The 21,831-nt window shown below is 45.8% G+C and overlaps 2 protein-coding genes across 2 annotated transcripts; one reads left to right on the top strand and one right to left on the bottom strand.

Annotated features, from left to right (window-relative positions):
* The first annotated feature begins 4,871 nt into the window (after positions 1–4,871).
* On the top strand, positions 4,872–5,668 carry LOC123159241 (auxin-responsive protein SAUR50). Its single transcript, XM_044577065.1, has one exon. The coding sequence runs from the start codon at positions 5,036–5,038 to the stop codon at positions 5,447–5,449; it is 414 nt and encodes a 137-aa protein (XP_044433000.1). The 5' UTR covers positions 4,872–5,035; the 3' UTR covers positions 5,450–5,668.
* Positions 5,669–18,986: 13,318 nt separating this feature from the next.
* LOC123162471 (auxin-induced protein 10A5-like) lies at positions 18,987–19,922 on the bottom strand. The gene has a single exon (XM_044580256.1). The coding sequence runs from the start codon at positions 19,625–19,627 to the stop codon at positions 19,259–19,261; it is 369 nt and encodes a 122-aa protein (XP_044436191.1). The 5' UTR covers positions 19,628–19,922; the 3' UTR covers positions 18,987–19,258.
* Positions 19,923–21,831: the final 1,909 nt, after the last annotated feature.

Genomic DNA, 21,831 nt, shown 5'->3' with positions numbered 1-21,831 from the left:
CACGGGCATTTGCTTCCGGTGGTACGTAATCAAAATTGCTCTTGAAGTTGTAAAATATTACCCACCGATGCCACATGTAATTGAAGAAAAACGTTTCACACAGGGGCTCCTCGCCTGGGCCAGCCCAACAGGAACCTTCTATACTGCATGCTCGCTGGGAGAACAACCAGCGCGCCAGTTTGGGCCGGCCTGTTTTATAATTTCGTACTTCATTTTTGTTTTCCTTTTCCGTCTTTTTTCTAATTTTAGTAAGTTGGGAATTCAAAAAAATACCGAATTTAAAAAAAGGAGAATTATGATATTTTAAAAATGTTCACAATTAAAAAGATATTTGCAGATATTATAAAATGTTCATGATTTTGAAATTTTTCGAAAATCTGTAAATAGGTTCGTGAATTTGAAAAATGTCCACGAGTTAAAAAAAATGTTCATGATCTTGAAAAGTCGTTCATGATTTCACGAAAATGAGAGAGATAGTGTATCTCGGTGATGCAGCAAAATTTGATCATGACCATGGGACATTATGATTTTTCTTCCTCCCGTTGCAACCCACGGGCCCTTTTGCTAAATAAAAAAATATTCGTTGATTCTAGAAATGTTCGCTATTCAAGAAAATTGTTTAAAAATGAACACTTTTTAAAAAATGTTTGCACTTTTTATAAAACATTCATAAATTCAGAAAATGCTCTTGATTTTAGAAAATGTTTGAAAATTTTAAAAGTGTTTACGCATTTGAAAAATGTTCACGATTCATATATGTGCATGAGTTTAAAAAATGTTCATGATTTCACGAAATTGCGTGTGATAGTGTATCTTGGTGTGCAGCAAAATGTAGTCACGGTCAGTGGAGATTACAATTATTTTTTTCCTGTTGCAACGCACGGGCCCTTTTGCTAGTACTACTCAAACATAGAAAGCCGAGAGAGAGAGAGAGAGAGACAGAGAGAGAGTAGTTGCATGATCGCTTCACATGCATGCTCTGCTAGCATAAAACTATGCCATGCTTAATCTATGGTTGGATTAAGGTATCAGATGATGTGATCAGTTTTAAAAATTTACAGTGGTTGATCTGCGTCGGTTCTCGCGTGGAGAGAAAAACGAATCTTTCCCCTCTACCGTACGACAACAGTCCCCCGTACCAATCTATAGTACTAAATCTGTAGTTTGAATCGGAGCTTGACTGAGTGTGCTTGAACATTCAAATCCCAATCAGTTTCTCAATCCTCGAACTGCAAATACATATGACACTACATATGAATGGCTCTTTGGATGGAATGGTTTTATATCAAAGTGCAAATGACAGAAAGTTGTACTATGATTATAAAACATATTACCACCACCCATAACTAAATTTAGCGCATATCAAGGATTCTTTGAATTGAAGATTTTTTTTATGGAACTTGTATATATAATTTCAACTTGTAAGATCTTTTCTTACGGACCCCTTAACTTGGACCGAAGAATGAGACCGCCAATATTTCAGTAGATTACTTTCCTACACTCCGACTCCGCATGACTTTAGCAAAGATGTTAGGCCTCATGAAATTTTCCTTTAGCAAAGTGTTAGGCCTCAAGAAATTTTCCTTTAATGTTTCTTGGAAGCACCTTCTTACTTTTCAAACTCCTATCAAATTTCTACTAAAAGTTCAGGTGCTGGTTATGTTTGGAACACATGAATTTTATAGGAATTTCAGGTGCGAGGGGTATGACTTCTGCAACAATATGGAAAATTCGTGCTACAAACTAAAGGCAGTCCCAGCGGCTCCACTGTGTACTATATCTAAAGATTTCCACCTAGGCAAAAACCCGACGTGGCACCATATTTGATGAGGAAATAGAGTTTTACCATATCTTAATCTAGATATAACTCTTAGTACCAAAACAACGAGAACAATTTTTTTCTCTCTCAGAACGCAATAAGTGATAGCAGTTTTAGATACTACTCCCTCTGTACCACAATACTTGTAGCTGGGGCCCAGCTACAAGTATTGTGGTACAGAGGGAGTAGAGTGGTAAGATAAAAGCCAGTGCAGAAGTTGTCTGCACACACAAATTTAATCTATATGATATAGCTTGACATATGATGCATTGGGAGCACCCTAAGAACTGTGACGAAGATATAGTCATCAAGATCGCGAGGGAATCTTAGATTACAGCAATGTCTAGACAACTGTAGTGAAACCACTAGTACATGCAACCCACCAGGAAGTCCTAAGGATTTGGCTGCCCCCTTCCCCATGTCCATGATCTGCCCAGCTGCAGCTTGCACCAATGAGAAGGTTATTGATGCAAATCATATGCATATGGTAGTTCAAGCTAAACTGATTGTGTGTCTTTGGATGCTGATTTTTGCTTGATGCTTATTTGGCCCTCTTGCCCATGATTGCATGGTGGGAGGGAATCTTTCACCAACTTGGGTTGGATTGTACTTGCAACCTTGATTGGAATACTAGGAAATAGTCAATCGATGCTCACATGAACTTGGAAGAGCACTAGGCAAAATGAGGAGACTAGCCAACAGGTTGGTACAATCAAGGAATAATATCTCATTAATTGCTTTCACACACTTCATCAGACCCATGCATTTCCTGGAATCATTCTACACCTTCATATAAAAAAACGACAAGAAGTCTTATTATCATCAGAGTTAATGTAATCATGTGCATTTCAGGCATCTTTAGACAGTACTATTACTAGTATCTAAAAGAATAGAGGTACTATTGTACTTCCTAAGCTTTATTTTCCCCTTCTTGCTTAAGAGGTAAGACTTTCCTGATGATACCATGTGAGGCCTCCTCCTCACATGCAGGCGTCCAGCTGCCTCCACAATCTTCAGAACAGCCATGCATGCATGGCACACAGTTTGAAGCTGAAAAGAGGAAGTCTTCATCAAGCTAGACGTAATGATAAACTACTAATGCAGTCAGAGGGACACGAATTTTCTAATCAAATCAGTCTGCTGATGCACCTAGATGGCAAGTTGAGAGCCTCAGAAACTTGTTAGTTAGTTTAGATCTGCATTATTGCAGGCTAACAGACTAAATTATCAGTGAGCAGTTTGTTTTAGCTCTACCATTGTTTTCATTCTGCCTCAGCAGTTTGTTTTTGGCGTCCATTAGTTGGATACACGTAAGGCAAAAGGATTCCCTGAACCTGAGCCAGTCTTAAACTTTCCTTTCCACGTATGCTAGGAGCCAAATACTCAGGGGCGATCGAGGTACATATATGTCAGAAGAAATAGTTTCAGAACTGAGCACAGTTTGTGAATCTAGCCCTAGCTACGTGTTCAAATGAGTTGTACATATATGTCAGGAGTATATGTTTTTCTAATGTAACTGAAGGGTATATCCTGTGGGCTCTCACGATGCACACAATCAGTTAAAATTTTCTGGATCCCAATAATAGAAAAATAGAAATAAGTAAACCAACGAAATGAGACATCAGGTGATTCAAAGATCTGATGGTTCAAACGCAGATTTTTACTGTCCAGCAAGCCTGTAATATCCTGCGGTTTGAAAGTGACTGTGAGGGTGGTTTCAGTCTGATCTGTGCACTCTGGTGGCAATCTCATTCAATGAGCAGAGGACTTGTTCTCTGATGAGCTGCAGTTGTAGCATGGCATTCAGTGCAACAAGAATGGGAGTATTTTAGTAACCGTCATATCATCACAGAAATCAAGGGGAGAAAACTGTAGAAGCCCATTCTCCACAACACAGCTGGAAAAAGCTGGAAAACAGGCTGAAAATATTGCTTGTGTGGTGGCCCAATAGCTAGCAATGTTACATAAGTGAGAATACATAAATGTCACTGTCAGGTTTTCTTTTGCTAAACGTCTTATAAAAAGTTACAGATGCAGTATGACATTATAATACATATCCTTTTCTAACCGGAGTCCAAATACCTCCACCTAAGAATTGAAGAGAATTGTCCACGTAATTTGGAGAAATTTGTATGAAAACCGCGATTATAATTTTTCGTAGAAAACAGTGTGTTTTTTATGGAAAAAACGGTGTAATTTACTAATGTAGGTTTTAGACACAGAAGAGTCTCAAATTAACGTACAACTATGATCATGGGCCCATTGCTTTTCATACCAAATATACTAGTAAACATTGTATAATAAAAAAATACATATTGCACGGTCATAGTTAAAAAATACTTGAAACTTTTGTAGGAAATCAGAAGTACAAAACTTTACTATCGATTCTGCTATTTCTCATTCGAGTAAGAAATATCTACTAACAAAAACTGTTCGAATCAGACATCAGGATTTGAGCAAGTGCAAAAGGATGAGCTCATGAGCATATCTTTGATCAGATTCAATCACTGTTCCTAAGCTGATCGAGCCATAATATCACTCTCATTAAGGGCCTATTTGGTTTAAAAGAATTTCGTAGAAATTGTGGAGGATTCTGTTTCCTAGGATTTTCTTGTATAAACTTTGTTTTGTTCATCGGATATATAAGAAACAATAGTAGGAGGTAACTTGAAAGAGAAAAAAAAATCCTTTGAGTCCAACCTCATTGAAAATTTCCCTGTATTTCCTTCATGACAAGTAGGGCATCTGTTGTAGTAGATATTTTGTTGCCTTTTCTTTTGGTGCAACCAAACAATATTTTTCATAATTCTTTTCTCAGTTCTTGCAGAATTTAACATTGCCATGACAGTTGTTTCTCAAGTGATCTTTTACGCTCTAGTATTTCCGAAACCCTGCTAAACAAACAAACCCTTATTATACCTCAATAATAGTGCATAGACCTTTGCAAAAAAAAGAAAAATTATTGCCTCGAGAAAAAGAAAAAAATGGTGCATCGATTTGAGGCAACTACTAATAAACAAACCGAAGAGACTCAGAGGTCACGAGGAGGCGGGCTCGGAGCCACAGGCAACCACGAGAGGTCGCCGATCTCCCTCCTCTATATATACACCCCACGCCGCAGTTCTCTGCACCAGCCAAACCAACCGAAGCCAACCATCAATCAGCAGCACCCAGCCACACAGCGCCGCCGCAGTCCCGCTCGACCGATCGCCGGCAATGGAGGAGCGGGGCAGGGGCGGGAGCAACAAGATCCGGGACATCGTGCGGCTGCAGCAGCTGCTCAAGCGGTGGAAGCGGATGGCGGTGGCGCCGGGCGGCCGAGGCAAGAACGGCGGCGGCGGCGGCGGCGCCGTGCCCAAGGGGTCCTTCGCGGTGTACGTCGGCGAGGAGATGCGGCGGTTCGTGATCCCCACCGAGTACCTGGGCCACTGGGCCTTCGAGGAGCTGCTCCGGGAGGCGGAGGAGGAGTTCGGGTTCCGGCACGAGGGCGCGCTCCGGATCCCCTGCGACGTCGAGGCCTTCGAGGGCATCCTCCGGCTCGTCGCCGCCGGGAAGAAGGACTCCGCCGGCGCCGCCGCCGACATGTGCGACCGCTCCTGCTCCTCCGAGACCGAGATCCTCTGCAGATGAGGCGACGGGCGACTGCTCCCTCGCTCTGAAGAATGATTTCAGACAGGGAGCAGAGATCTCCTTCTTCCTTCTTCTTTTTTTCCTCTCTCCTTTCTTGCGTTCTCCCGATCTTTCTTCTCGGTTTTAGCTGAAGAAAGGGGAAGAGGTTGCAACTAGTTGGATCTGTAATTTGTACAACTCCAAGGATTGTTCCAATGCAAAAACTTAGGCATTTGATCCTATCTGCGCGTGCCATTATCCGTGTCTCTACATTCCCCTGCTTCCATTGTTTCAGAAACTGAAACCAATTAAGCAACTGAAGAACAGTAGCCTCCTTTGCTTAACAGTTCAGCAACTGGCACAAAGTGTGCATTTCACTTCACGCAGACGATACCAGCCCATGATTGGGCGCCATGGTTTCAGCTCAAGGCACCGGCAGTAGGTCACAAGAGCGTTGAGGAAAATGTAACTGTTCTGACATTAAGAAAAGCCGTTTCTTTCTGATGGCTCATGGCATACGCATGTACAGATGCACCATGCCCACTCCATTGACAAGAGTTGCTTATTATCTACTACATCCAAGCTCGCTTGCGCTTCACGCCATGGCGGCCGGATGATCGATCGGCCCCATGTGCGTACCGGTGCTCCGGCCCCAGGCCCGCCGCGGCCCTAACTCCGCTCTTCATTGTCAATACATGGATGGAATCAGCATCTTCTGAATCATGCTGCCACTACCTCACATAGTGTCAAGGCCTCAATAAGAGAGAAGCCAGATAGAAAGGGAGATTGTGTAGTACATGTTCACATGGCAGGCGCACGGCGCACCTGGCCTGAGGCCCTCGGAGCATCAACACACGAGGGGGGAGGCTCTCTGCATCTTTACCTGAATCTTGCATGTGCTGCTGCAATGGAGCAGCAGGTAGCCAGGGATCGATCGGTTTCATTTGCTTGGTGTCTGAGCTCTTGATTTTGGAATCGGAATAATAATCTCCACTTGCTTTGTACTGAGTTTTTGGGTGCCATCATAGGATCTGATGTAGATCTTCCTCCAGGAGGCTTTTGAGCGCGAGTTGCCTGTTTTGGGGTTTGAGTGTGTTGTGGATACCATTCGTGGGGGTCTTGGGGGTTCTGCGATCTCGATCTGGGGAGATGAGGAGGTGAGTCGGCAGGTGGCCACTCCCCCTCTTGCTCAGCACACGGTACATCCTCAGGAGGTGACGCAGCTTGGCGTGCCCGGCTCGTCAGGTGGAGCCCCGGGGCAGGCGGCCTCGGGATGCTCCCATTCTGCTAAGGAAGGGGACTCGGGGCAGGAGGCTCCCGTGTCCTTTTCTTCGTTGGGAGGGGGTCTGGGGAAGGAGGCCTCTGATACCTTCTCTCCCGTCGCGTCTACCATTCGGATCGTGGCGCCTTCGGGAGAGGGCTCGGGGCAGGTGGCCTCGGAGCCTTCTCCCCCTACGGCGCCTGTGGGGGTGGCTCCTTCGGTGCTGGGAGGGGTGCGAGGGCAGGTGGCCCTTGTACTGCCTCCACCACCCTTCCTGTCGGCCCCGTCTTGCGGAGCGCACCAGGAGTCTGAGATCTTGGTGAGTGCCCATCCACTCTCTAGCGAGGTTGTGGGTGAGACCGTGCAGATGGATCGGCCTGCTGGTTGGGGTGAGGCAGGAGGCCGGACACCGACCGCGATCTCTCGTGAGGAGGTCATTACGTTTGGAGGGATTCAGGATCCGATGTCTGAGGGGCGCCGGGTGAGTGGCCGTCTCCAGGCACAGCCAGACGTGGACGACATTCAGCAGCGGTGCGCCATGAGGGCGGCTAAGCTTCGTGACGTCGAGGTCACTACTGGTATGTCAGTCAATACTTCTAATTCCATTTTGCATTTTTCAAATGATGAGATTGTTGAAAATGCAAATCAACTAGGAGTATCGCTGGGTAGTAATGACACTGAAATCTCTAATTCGGTTAATGATCTGCTTGATCTAGAGGCTGAGCGAGCCTTAGAGATGATTCGTAATATTGCGGCTGTTAAACCCATGAGTGATTCTGAGGTTGATGCGCTCGGGGTCAGGGTGCTCGACAATTTTTGTGCGGATCTTATGCAACCTAGTACTGAGGGGGAGGTAGAGGATGATTCTACTGAGATGCTTTTGGCTAGCCCCTCTGAGACTGGTTATGAGGACCAGTTGCAGCGTCAAATTATCCCCAAGCGCAAGTGGAAACGGAAGGTGTACCCGGTGTCCGCAGTGCGTAGGAGTGCTAGGATTCGTACGGCAAAAAAATTTCATGATGAATTATGAAAGGAATCTTTTGGAATAGCAGAGGTCTAAAGGACTTGGCTAAAAGAAGGTTTCTTGCTGAGGCATCTGTCGAGCATCGTTTAGATTTTATCGCTCTATCGGAGACGGGTAGAGATAACTTTGCGCCTCAATTTCTAAGTACTCTGTCAGGGGGTATAGATTTTGATTGGCATTGCTTGCCGCCGAGAGGGAGATCGGGTGGAATCTTACTCGGCGTTAGGTGCGAAACGCTTGAGGTTCGCAGTGTGGTTATGGGTGACTTTGCAGTCAAGTTCCGGGTGCGGTCGAAGGAAGATGGGTTTAATTGGGCCCTGGTTGCGGTATATGGGGCTGCGCAGCCCGAGCTCAAGCCTGAGTTCTTGGCTGATCTCGTTCGGATTTGCGGTTCCGAGCAGTTGCCTATCCTGGTGGGGGGTGATTTCAATATTATTAGAAGGCGTGAGGATAAGAACAATGACACTTTGACGGCAGATGGTCGTTCATGTTCAATACTATCATTGAAAGTTTGGACCTGAGAGAAATTGAGCTCTCGGGTAGAAAATTCACCTGGGCTAACGCGCTGCCAAATCCGACGTATGAGAAGTTGGATCGAGTGTTGGCCAGTGTCGATTGGGAACAGAAGTTCCCTCTAGTAACAGTCCAGGCCTTGTCCCGCGGTATTTCTGACCACACGCCGTTATTTGTGGACTCTGGTGAGCCCTCCCACCTGGGGAACAAGAATGTGTTCTCCTTTGAGATGGCTTGGTTTGAACGTGAAGGCTTCCTTGATCTTGTGGCTAGAGAGTGGGCTAAGGATTCAGGAGGGAAGACTGCGCTTCAGCGCTGGTAGAATAAGATTAGGCATTTGAGGAGTTTCCTGCGTGGATGGGCTAAGCATCTTAGCAGGATTTATAAGGTCGAAAAGGAAAGGCTCCTTTCCCTTATTCAGTCCCTGGATTTAAAAGCAGAAACCACGATATTGCCGGCCGCGGAGCTTCATGCCAAGCTTGACGCGGAATTGCGGCTGAAAGAACTTCTTAGGGAAGAAGAGTTGAACTGGGCGTTGCAGGCCAAGGTCCGGCGAGTAGTCCAGGGGGATGCGAACACTCAATTCTTTCACATGATCGCTAATGGTAAGCATCGAAAGAAGAAGATCTTTCAGCTTGAGCAAGATGAGGGTACAATTGTAGGACAGGAAAACCTAAAATTGTACATCACCGAGTACTATAAGCAGCTGTTTGGTCCTCCAGAAAAGAACTGTGTGTCTCTAGATGAGTCCAGGGTTGAGGATGTTCCTCAGCTCATAGCGGTGGAGAATGATATTCTTACGGCTCCTTTCTCCGAGAAAGAGGTTCTGGAGGCCATTTCGCAAATGAAAAATAACAAGGCGCCGGGCCCCGATGGATTTCCAGCGGAGTTCTATAAGAAATGTTGGCATATCATTAAAGGGGATTTGTTGCCTTTGTTCAATGATTTGTTTGCTGGACAGCTTCATCTTTTTCAGCTCAATTTTGGAACGATCACCCTTCTTCCTAAGAAAACAGAGGCTGTGAGAATTGAGCAATTCAGGCCAATCTGTCTTCTTAATGTTAGTTTCAAAATTTTCACCAAGGTCGGGACCAATAGGCTCACACAGATCGCACATGCTGTTGTGCAGCCTACCCAAACTGCTTTCATGCCGGACAGGAATATCCTTGAGGGGGTAGTGGTCCTTCATGAAACGCTCCATGAAATCCACACGAAAAAGCTGGATGGGGTTGTTTTCAAAGTGGATTTCGAAAAAGCGTATGACAAAGTCAAATGGCCATTCCTTCAACAGGCCTTACGTATGAAGGGTTTTGATGAGGCTTGGCGACGCCAGGTAGAATCCTTCACACAAAAAGGAAGTGTTGGAATTAAAGTAAATGATGATATAGGGCATTATTTCCAGACACACAAAGGCCTGAGGCAAGGAGATCCAATGTCCCCTATTTTGTTCAACATTGTGGTTGACATGTTGGCAATTCTCATAGGTAGGGCAAAGGAGGCCGGTCAGGTGGGTGCCTTGGTGCCAAACCTAGTTGATGGGTGTGTGTCCATTCTGCAGTACGCTGATGATACAATCATCTTTATGGAGCATGACCTGGCAAAAGCGAGAAATATGAAGCTGGTGTTATGCTTATTTGAACAATTGACCGGGTTAAAGATTAACTTTCATAAAAGCGAGTAGTTCTGCTTTGGTAGAGCCAAGGAGGAACAAGAGGCTGATAGGCAATTGTTTGGATGTGAATTAGGGGCTATACCTTTTACTTACTTAGGTATACCCATTCACCATCGTAAGCTAACGAACAAAGAGTGAAAATGCATTGAAGATCGGTTTGAAAAGAAACTTAGTTGCTGGAAGGGCAAACTTATGTCATATGGAGGCCGGTTAATTCTTATTAATTCGGTGCTTACGAGTATGCCGATGTTCCTACTATCTTTCTTTGAAGTTCCAGTTGGGGTTAGGAAAAGGCTGGACTTCTACCGATCGAGATTTTTTTGGCAGAGTGATGAACTTAAGAGAAAGTATAGACTCGCCAAGTGGGATGTTATTTGTTGACCAAAGGACCAAGGGGGTTTGGGTATCGAGAATCTTGAGGTCAAGAACAGATGCCTGCTTAGCAAGTGGTTGTATAAGCTTTCAGTTCAGACTGACGCAACTTGGGCGCAGATTCTCCGCAACAAGTATCTGCATTCCAAAACCTTGTCACAGGTGACAGTGAGACCAACTGATTCGCCGTTTTGAAAGGGGCTTATGAGAGTTAAGGCAGCCTTCTTTAATAGAACAAAGTTTATTGTCGGTGATGGCAATGATACACAGTTCTGGGAGGATACTTGGCTGGGTGATACACCATTGGCAATACAGTACCCAACCCTGTATCGTATTGTCCAGCGACGGGATGAGTTAGTTGCAACGGTCATGCAGTCCATTCCCCTTAATATTCAATTTCGGAGGGTGCTTGTTGGTGATAGATGGGAAGCTTGGCTTCATCTAGTGCGTAGACTGATGGAAGTCCAGCTAGCTCATCAGTCCGACCAGTTGTGTTGGAAACTTACTAGGTCTGGACAATTTACTGTTAAGTCGATGTACATCAATGTTATTAACTTGACTGTCATTCCTAGTTCCAAATATGTTTGGAAAGTAAAAGTTTCTTTGAAAATCAAAGTGTTTATGTGGTTTGTCCATAAACAGGTTATTTTAACAAAGGACAACTTGGTTAAGCGTAATTGGACAGGATCTACTAGGTGTAGTTTCTGTGATCATGACGAGACCATTAAGCATCTCTTCTTTCAGTGTCCATTGGTGAGAATTCTGTGGCGCACCGTGCAAATTGCCTTTAACATTACTCCTCCGAGTTCGGTCGGGTCGTTATTTGGAACGTGGCTGGATGGGATAGAGTCCGATACAGCTAGACATATTCGTGTATGAGTTTGTGCGTTGTTATGGGCAATTTGGAACTGCAGAAATGATTTAGCTTTTAACAGAATAACTACTATTCATTTTTTGCAGGTTGTATTCCGTGCTACGGCGCTGATCCGTATGTGGTCCTTACTCACTCCGACGGAGGCCAGGGAGCGTTTGGTTACTGGATCTGTCCGTTGGGAGATGGTAGCGCGGGATATCTTCGACCGGTTTGGATGGCAGTCATGTAATAGGATAGGCAATTAGTTTTCCTATCTTTATTTTGCCTGCCGGTTGTGGCTTGATGGCCTTTTCTTGTTTTAGCGTCGAGGCTCTATGTGAGCTCGCCTTCATTTTATTTCAAGACTCTATGACTTTGTTGAACCTATTTTATTTATTTAAGTGGTTGTATGCATCGTTCTGATGCAGAGGCCGGGGAGTCCCCCTTTTCTAAAAAAAAAAAGATCTTCCTCCAGGGCAGGAAAGAAGGAGCCTGAAACTGACAGGGGTTTCTGTCAAGCACATCGAGGACAAGAAATCTGGTGAAAGTGATGCTCTCCTTGATCCCAGCAGCTAAGGAGAGTACAGTGATTGATCAATGTTTCAGCACACTGAACTTCAAAAAAAAAAATGTTGCAGGACACCATGCCTGAATCCAGCAATACCGAGATGCTGGAAAACGCAGTGTGCAGAGACAAGCACAACAAGGCAGCTCTTCTTCAGGTCCATGACACAAAATATATATCCTCTTTTTTTCATGTACTCCTTCCGTTCCGATTTACTCGTCGTGGTTTTAGTTCAAATTTGAACTAAAACCACGACGAGTAAATCAGAACGGAGGGAGTAGCACAGAGGAGTTATACGGTGATCATCGATCCAGACACTATATCCTCTGGCCATGTACATGTCCATTCAAGAGCGAGAGATGATCCAGATCCAAGCATAACATGCTGTTTGACTGAACCGGCGGTCCATTCTGTTTATTGAGCGGGCAATTTACTAGGGATGCTAGGAAATGCATAGCCCATACAGTTATAAATGGGGCTACCATAGCATCCATGACGCAGAGTCGTTGATGGAATCATGGAAGGGATACACAGCCCCATCATTTACATTTTCGGGCTATATATTTATCGCACGAATGTTCAGAGTCAAAATTCAGAACGCAGAGTATATATAGCCCGAAAATGTAAATGATGGTTCCTTCGATCATCTTCTGTTCCCCCCTCCCCCTTCTTACATGTGGGACCAAGTTGAAACTTTGGCAAACCCATCTATCTTCATCCTGGGATCGATCGGCCGTCTTGCTCATCCACTAACTCCAATTTGAAAATTCTACTCCGCGCGCCCAAGGTTTGCTCCCCCGAAATAACTCCAAGTTCGACGTGAAACGAAGCTGCGGGATAATAAGCTTAGCCGAGAAGAGCGATGGTGTCATCTTCTTTGCGCTAGGCTACCCTTGCAGTATGGAGTTTTTTTTTTGGCAAACTTACAATTCATTTTGTGGAGTGTTCGACATGCTAGGACGATTTTTCTTTTCCAAATCAGCAAAAGTTCATGCTACTGTCTTTTTTACTTGTACAAAGCTTTCAGCCCATTTTGTGGACTGTTCGACATGTTAGGGCGATTTTCTTTGATGGCTCTGCTTAAGGTCAGGTGACTCTCCTTTGCTCTTTGATGGCTCTGCTTAAGGTTAGATCACCACCTCGTATCATTTGGCCGTGTACTTTCTTTGGTTGTTGATGTATTTATAATAAAGTGGGGCCAGTTTCGACGAGGTGACTGCCCTTTTGCGAAATCTTCATCAATTTGTGGACCATGTTAGATGATTTTCTTTTTATGGCTCTGCAAAACCTCATGTGACTCTTTTTTTTTGCGAACTCATAGTTGGTGTGGACCGTTTGATCTTGCATGGAGATTCATACGGCACGTTTGTGTTGTTAGGAAAATTACAAGAAAAAACACGCATCTATGAGGAAGAGGAACCCAAGACCTATCACTCTACAGCATAGTAGAGTACAAATGCGGCAAAAGTAAGTTTGTGTACAATGTCAACATGTTTTTTTGTTGCATGTATTTTGATAATCTGCTTTTTTACTTATATTGTTTTGTTCCAATTTTCTATTTATTAGGCATGTCACTAGATTGTGCACTTGCACTTCCTTTGTTTGGTGAAATCCAGAATTGAACTCTTTTTTTTTTGCAATTTTTGGTTTAGAAGTATGTAGTTATGCATTTGACTAACTAACTGTTTATGGGAAGGTGCTTAGTGTGAACAAAAAAGAAATGAACCAAAGAAATAATTCTTTGTGAGTATTTGGAATTTCATATGACTGTTCTCGAAGCGGGTTTTTCTTTTATCGGTACCAATGCGCTTAGCTAGTTTGTCAAACAAACAATGAAATTGATTTCTAACGTTGACCATGAATTGTGCGCAAAAAAACACATTGACCATGAATTAGACTAACATAATATGAGTTACACGCCATAAAAAATATACCATTTGATTCATACCGAAAGGTTTCCAACGGTGCAACTTCTTTTATGACATATTACCCATAATTTGTAAGTCAAAACTATTGTTAAAGTTAAACTCAAAATTCGAGCGACCTTACATATTTGGACTGAGGAGTATACCCGAAGAAATTTCATATTCGGCATTAATTTTCCTGTCATTCCAATAAGAAACTTCTAGAATATGTTGCGTTGTGATATTCATATTAATGACCGTGTCTATGTCTAAAGCAAAGTAAAAAACGAAAGGGAGATGATGTTAACTTCCAAACTTCCATGAAAGTGACGATGATTAAACACACCATGCATGCAGCCCTATGGTGTGCCTGCGTGCGCAATTGCTCTTTCTTTGTTTGTGTGAAAACTATAACTGAACATATTTTGGCTGTACTTTTCGGTTCTGGAGTATCTAGTTTTTTATTTTGTCAATTAATTAATTTTAAGCAGTGATAATATTGGAAGTTGCTTAGGGCGTGTTTGGTTACATTGCCGATTCAGCCTGGCCCGGCGAGCCTGACTCTATTGAGCCGGTTTGAGGGGATGCAAGCCAAAAAAATCCAGATGCACATAGTTTGGTTGCCTGCATGCCCCTAATTGCATGAGACAACCATTTTTGACCCGGCGTTTGGTTGCCCGCATTGCATTAGGCGCACATATGACATGGTGTTTGGTTGCAACCTGCATAAGGTGTTGTCATCACTTTTAACTAGTGGTGAGCTTACCACATAGAATCTGAACATGTAGCGCCATCTACTTAAATAAATGACAGTTCATCCTAATTGCTATCAAATGACAGTTCAAATTATTAAGAGCCATTGGCTAAATAGGGGATAATTCATCGGTGCTACCAGATCTTCATCTTCCTCTCTTCTTCTGCTTCTGCTGCTGCTTCTGGTACTGCTGCTGCTGCTTCTTGTTCTTCTTCCATCTTCTTCAAATCCTGCACTGACCTCTGTTAAGCCACATCGCCTCTGCCCACTCCAATCTTTTGTTCTTCCAAGCGTCATTGTCAAATGCTTCCACACCATGGCTGGAGCTAACAGCATCGTCAGGCTCGACATCTTCCTCCTCGGGCACGTGTTCATCAAAGCCTCATTGGAGGATCCAGTTATGCAGAATGCAACAAGCAAGAACTAGCTTAACCTGAGTGGAGTATGGGTGGAATGGCTTCTGATCCAAGATCTTAAACCTATTCTTCAGAGCTCCAAATGCCCTCTCGACAGTTACTTAAGGCTGGAGTGTCTGAGATTAAACAGCTCATGTGCAGTCCTAGGATAGTTCCTACCAGAGAACTCGTTGAGATGGTACCTTGTTTTCCTGAAGGGTGGAAGAATATCCGGCCGACATGCATAGCCAGCATCTCCAAGGTAGAACTTGACGTCGGGGATGTTGATCCCATCAGGTCGACTCATGCTGTCAGTGAGAATGTTAGCATCATGCGTTGACCCCTCCCAGCCAGCCAGCACATATGTGAACTTCAGATCAAAGTCAACAGCAGCAAGCACATTCTGGCTTGTGTTGTGCTTCTCCCCCTGTATGCTGCACACTGTGACCTAGGAACTCTGACAGTGACATGAGTACCATCTATTGCCCCAATGCAATCCTGAAAATGACATCACTAGCCTATGTTAGTGCTCAACTTGAACAATACAAGCATATCAAGCCATGAAAAGTGTTATTGTCAATGCTCACCTTGAAGTATGGATACCATCTTGGGCTTCCGCGAATCTTGGGTGGAGTCTGGCCAGATGGTCTCCTGATCATCTCTCCTCTAAGCTCCTCGACAGCAAAAAGCACCTGCTTGAAGTACCTAGAGATGGTCTCCATTGATCTCCTGAATGTGTTGTGAATGACCCTGAACCTCTGGTTATTGCCAACAACATGGAGGAACATGGCCACTTGCTCTTCGACACTGGTGTTGATGCTATCTTGTAACAGGCCCCTGCTCCTGAAGGTCTCAACAAGTCTGGAAAATGCTCTTTTCATTCTAAGAATCCACAGAGCCTCGACATCATTGCAGTTGTAGATGTAGTTCAAATTTTGGATCCTCTCCTGTTCCCGGGGAAACAATGGACCATAGCGGAACAAAGGTCTCCCAGCACGACAAAACAGCTCTTTGGTGCATGAACATGACCCATGCCTGAATCACACTAATCAGTGTTGCTGCCTGGATTATCAGCCTCATCCGTGCATCCATAACCTAGTCAACATCGATGGTTCGTTCAGTGGGAAATCAATCCTACACCTAGCTTAACGGCCTAACCACTGAGCTAACAAAGGGGGGAGGGGGTGCTGCTTACCGGCATCGGAGACGAGGATGGCGTAGGGGGAGCCATGGCACAGACTAAGTCGACCGGATGGTGGCCAATAGCAAGGGGAGCACTAGATCCGCCGCAAACGCCGCCGCCTCTTCCGTCGCTGCCACCTATAGCGCAGATATGAAATCACAGTCATCGCCGGTGGTGAGGCAATAGGGAAGAAAGGGAGGCAATGGCTATGGGTGAGCGAGTGAAAGGGGTGAGGCTAATTTGGCGCCGGGACGGCACGCCAGATTTCTATCTCCCGCCATCCCCCCTCGCCCTCGCCTCGCTCCCGCCCGTGCGACCTCGCGCCGCACTCAGCCTGGCTCGTGAGAAACTGCCGATCCGAGCGTTTCCAGCGAGCCAGGCTTTGGGCTGCTTTGGCCAGGCCTTTCCAACTGAAGCCAGACGGGGGCGGATACCAAAACCATCGCATTGTATAATAGCAAGAAATAATAAAGTAAGAAAATTAGACAAGTATCTATCTGAAGTAAGATTTTTTTTCTTTCAGAAAGAAGATAAGAACAAGAGGCTCACCATGGTGGTGCCGACGACGAGATCGGCGCGGGCGATCGACGGCGGTGAAGACGGGGACAGGACGTGACGGACCGTTAAACCTAGACAAATCTCGGGGAAAATGGAGCTCGGAGGTCGAGTTTCGAGAGGAGAACGATTAACTAGCGTGGCTCGGACATTTCATCGAACACCTCATGTGCATAGGAGGTGAGCTAGAGCACCCAAATGCCCTCCCCTCGCCGGCCAGAAAAAACAGAGTGCTCTGCCGCGGCGATGGGTATATATAGGCAACCTATTTGTCCCGGTTCGTGGCATGAACCGGGACTAAATCCCTCCCTTCTATATCGGTTCGTGGCACGAACCGGTACCAATGGTTGTGGGCGTGGACCATTGGTCCCGGTTCTTGCCTAGAATCGGGACAAATGGATCCAGACGAACCGGGACCAATGCCCACGAGGCCCCGGCCACCCCCCTGGGCCCATGAACCGGGTCTAATGCCCCCCATTGGTACCGGTTCATGAAGAACCGGGACTAATGGGCTGGCCAGGCCCGAACCAAAGCCCTGTTTTCTACTAGTGTGAGAAGCGTGCGATGCAGGCCCAACAGAAAAACCAGGCAACCAAACAGGCCTCTCCCTTCCCGCGCGGGCCTGGTTGGGCTCGATGCGGGCAACCAAACACTCCCTTAGTGAACAAAAAAGAAACAAATGATTCATAAAAAAAAGATGAAAGAAAATACTCCAATGTGATTTGCCAATTCTTCAGTTACCGTTGTCCATGCGGTCCAATTTCTTCTATCCATACCAATGTGCAACTATTTAGGTAGTTTGACAAACAAATTGTGAACCTCATATGACTACCCCCCACCCCACCCTCCGCCCCCCTCGAATGTTGACTAGGTGAAAGAAAGCCTTTCTCTCCTTGATCTTTGTCGACGAGTTCTTGGATTTGCCTCCCTTCTGCATGTTGCTCCACTGGTCGATGGCTAGGAGGGGAATCATTGTGTCTCGACTCCGGCTAGTAGATAGGTTATGGCTTTTAGTCCTTGCAGGGATGGAGCTCAGGTGGATGGTTGTGCTTCATTCTCAAGTGGGTCTTCTGGGCTCCGATCTTGCTCAAGTTCGTCCCACAGTATGGATTAGATGGAGCTCCAGCATAGATTCCTGCCGGCTCCTTGGAGCTCCAACTATTTTGTTTTTTTGTCAAAAAGAAACTATGATCCTCACATGACTCTTTCTTTCCCCTCTCGCAAGCGGCTAGGTGAAAGCCTTCTTCTCCTCGATCTCCATTGACGAGCTCGTGGATTCGCCTCCGTTCTGCATGTTGCACTAGCGGTCGGTGGGGAGGGAGGCAAATAATTGTGCCTTCACTCTGGCTAGTAGATCGATATGTTAGGGTTCTTAGTCCTCGCAGGGACAGAGCTCGGGTGCGGCACTTCATTTTTGAGTTGGTCTTCTGCGTTCCGATCTTCTCGAGTTCATCCCCCGGTACGGATTAGATGGAGCTCCAGCGTAGATTCCTGTTGGCTCCTTGGTGAGGTTAGCATTTTTCGCCTTGCTTACGTGACAATGAGATTTGCTGTCAGATTCTCACGATCGATTCGAGAGTTCAACGACAACGACTACGGCTTAGGATGTTGGTCCTCAGGAGCACATGCACAAAGACTTCCATACCACCGTTGACAAGGTTAGGTCGGAGCTGCGACAACGGCGCGTCGGCAACTCATTCAGGCAACAACAGTGGTCAGTGGTCCAAATAAGTCCATGTAATTTTTATTACTTTTGAAATGGTTTGTACTTATAGTGAACCTTTAAAATAGATATGAATTCTTTAAGAAAAATAGTGAACCTGAATTATTGCTTTCATAAGTATCTTGTAGATCGGAGATCATATTGTGTTAGTATTCCCTTCGTTCAAATATACAAAGGCTCCTCAAATTTGGGCTTAACTATCATCATGAATTTGACCGTCGAAATACGAGGCATATCATGAATTCGTATTGAGCAGTGCTATATACGGACGATATTTCTCGGACGGATTTTGTATGATGTAGCAGATCGAATCGTCGGTGAGTTGGACTGAAAGTGCAGCGACCAGTCGATATTGCATCGTGCGGATTTTGTACAAGGAATCATCATGTGCGCAGTAGTTTCTATTCTTCCACACAAAAAAAGTAGTTTCTATTCGTGTTAGAAAGAGGTATTTAATGATATACGTAGTAATTTTTATGACTCATAACTCGTATGTTATCAGTCAGAATTACTGTCAAAGTTAGGCTTAGAATTCGAGTGACCTTATGTCACAAGAAATTTCATGCTTGTGGAAACACATTGAAGCTGAAATAGTCCCCCGATAATCGGTAGATAAGAATCTAGGACCTTCTAGAATGTCCACAGAAATTTCGTCCTCTAGGATGCTCGTTTTTCCTGTCATTCCAAAGAGAAACTTCTCGAGTACTATATGTTACTTTGCGACATCCGTACTAAAGACCGTACCGTGGGTGTGTGCAATTCAGCAGTAAAAACAAAAGGCGGATGATATGAACTTCCAATCTTCCATGAAACCAACGATGACGATCAACACGCCATGCACGAAGCTAAGCTAGCGCATCATGCATGTGGCCGTTTGCACTCTGTACAATCAAGAAACAAACGAGAGAAGCGATCTAGCTAGTTTAATTTTAAAAGTAAATAAACTCGTCATTCTACGTACGCGCGAGCGCGGTACGGCACCGCCACGGCCGCCGGTGCCGCTGCCATGGCGTCGTCCAAGCTCTGGCTAGCTAATGGAGCAATGGGCCTTCTTCCTTAGTTCTTCCCCTTGCCGCTTCCTGAGCCGTTCTTGCGGTGGAGCCGGCGGAGCAGCTCCTCGAAGTCCTCCTCGACGCAGGGCACGCGCAGCCCGTCGGCCTGCGCGAAGCCGAACTCGTCGGCGGCGCGCTCCATGAGGTCCCGGAACGCCGGCTCCCGCAGGTACCCCGTGGGCACCACGAACCGGCGCGCCTCCTCCCCGACGTACACCGCGAAGTACCCCTTGGGGAGCACGCCGCCGGCCGGCTCCAGCAGCGCCTCCCGGAGCCCCGCCTCCTCGGCCTGCGGCGCCGCGCCGGCCTTGCTCTTCTTCTCCTTCCTCCTGCCGCCGATCCTGGGCGCGCGGAAGTAGCCCATCACCATCATCGTCGCCGGCCGCGGCAGCAGGGTTCACGGCGCTCGTCGTAGCTTCCGGTCGCCTGCCGCCGTCGTCGAAGGAGGAGGACAGCACGTGACTGCGCAGCAGGCCGGCGGTGTACGGAGGTGAGAAGGATCGGTGGATCAATTAAGGCATGCGGGAGGTGGAGTTGGTGCGGCTGGTCGTGGGTTGGTGGCCGCCATGGTCGACGCTCGCCGGCAAGCTAGCGAGAGGTCCTAATGGGGTTGGCGTGCGTGGAAGAGGACGTGGTCTCCTCGTCTCGTGCTCCCAACTTGTGATTAGGTGCAGTTGCAACTGGGAAATGATTAGGCGGCAGCCAGTGTTGGCGTTGGCTTTATACTGGCGTGGTGGTGGGGTCAGACATAAAGTAGCGAAGTTTAACTTAGCTTGTTTTATCTGTATTATTATTAATCATCTCTACTCCTACATGCCTTTTTTTAGATGTCTAAGAACATGACTAGCACCAAGGCAGGCAGAAATCCCGTATCCTGTTTATCCATTCTACTCCGCCGGCCAGTCGCCCATGAGGCAGCAAAACATCCCTACAACTACTAATTTTTCCGAAAAACTTTTGATCTATTCGTCTTCAATCATGACGGTACAACGGACATCAGAAATAATAAAAATTACATTCAGATCCGTAGACCATGTTGCGACGACTACAAGTACTAAAGTGAGGTGAAGGCGCGCCGTCGTTATTCTCCCTTCCTGACCGGAGCCTGACAAAACTTGTTGTAATAGACAGTCAGGAAGTCGTCGTGCTAAGGCCCCATAAAACCAACGCAGCAGAACAGCAATCGCCCCGGTGAAGAGTAGCGTAGATCAGAAGGATCCAACCTGAAAACACATGAACGTAGACGAACTACGACTAGATCCGAGCAAATCCACCAAATATAGATCCACCAGAGACACACCTTCACACGCCCACGGATGATGCTAGACACACCATTGGAAAGGGTCTAGGGGGGAGAACCTTATTTCATCTTCAGGGAGATGATGCTAGACACACCATCCGTAGACGAGCAAATCCACCAAGTAGAGATCCACCGGAGACACACATCCACTCACCCACGGATGATACTAGACACACCATTGGAACATGGGCTAGAAGGGGAGAACCTTATTCCATTTTCAGGGAGCAGTCGTTGTCTCGTCTTCTTGAGCAGGACATAAACCCTAACAAAACGCGAAAAAACATCTAAAACAAAGCCTCCCGCGGCAAGGGCTGAGATCCACTGCACCGCCATGGCCTTAAGGCCACCGAAGACGCAGGCGAGAGGCAAGGTAACCCTAGACTTTTCTTGGGAGGAGTTGCCTTGTTGGAACGGCACGGGCCCGGCCGCCTACCGTGGTTCTCCATACTCAAACACTCGAAAAAACCTACAACTACTATTTACCAATGCAGGATATCTGGCACGCAGGAGCGGGGCACGCGACCCATTTTGGTTTTGCCTTTTGATTTTCAATCTTTTATATTTTTAAATCAAAATTTTAAATTAAGTTTCTTTTAATATCCGCCTTTCTTGTGAAATTTTGATGAGCTTTCGAAACTTTGTTATGTTTCAACTATTGAAACCTGGTATGAGCGGCGAACAAAATTGTAAGTAAAACATAAAACTTATTGTGGCCTCACGCAGGATCCAGCGACTTTACATATCGCGAGGCAATCAGGCTGCCGGCATGGCTGCAGAGGTACGTGCCCCTACATGTTTTCGTTTACAATGTCGCATGAATTTTATGTGAGGTTGGTCATTTCATTGCACATATAACAAGGTGGTGTTAACCTTAGATCAAGTAAAAGATGCTTTTTAAAAAAACTTCCGATCTATTCATCTTTAATCATGGCAATACAACGAACAATAAAAATATTAAAAATTACATTCAAATCTGTAAACCACCTAGCGATGACAACATGCACTAAAGCAAGCCGAAAGGGTGATGTCGTCATCGCCCCTACCTCGCCGGAACCGGGCAAATATGTTGTAGACAGCCGAAAAGTCGTCGTGCTAAGACCCCATAGTATCAGCGCACTAGAATAACAACCGCCGCTGATGAAGAGTAATATAGATCGAAAAGATCCAACCTGAAAACGAACGAAGACGAACGACAACAAGATGCGAACAAATCCACCAAAGACAGATCCGTCGGAGACATACTTACAACGTCCACCAATGATGGTAGGCGCACCATC

The sequence above is a fragment of the Triticum aestivum genome, chromosome 7B (genome assembly GCF_018294505.1).
Source record: "Triticum aestivum cultivar Chinese Spring chromosome 7B, IWGSC CS RefSeq v2.1, whole genome shotgun sequence".
Taxonomy (NCBI): Eukaryota; Viridiplantae; Streptophyta; class Magnoliopsida; order Poales; family Poaceae; genus Triticum; species Triticum aestivum.
This window is presented reverse-complemented; position numbering and strand designations above follow the sequence as displayed.

Excerpts from the sequence above, each read along its gene's own strand:
- LOC123159241 (XM_044577065.1), top strand. The coding sequence starts at position 5,036 with ATGGAGGAGCGGGGCAGGGGCGGGAGCAACAAGATCCGGGACATCGTG.
- LOC123162471 (XM_044580256.1), bottom strand. The coding sequence starts at position 19,627 with ATGATGGTGATGGGCTACTTCCGCGCGCCCAGGATCGGCGGCAGGAGG.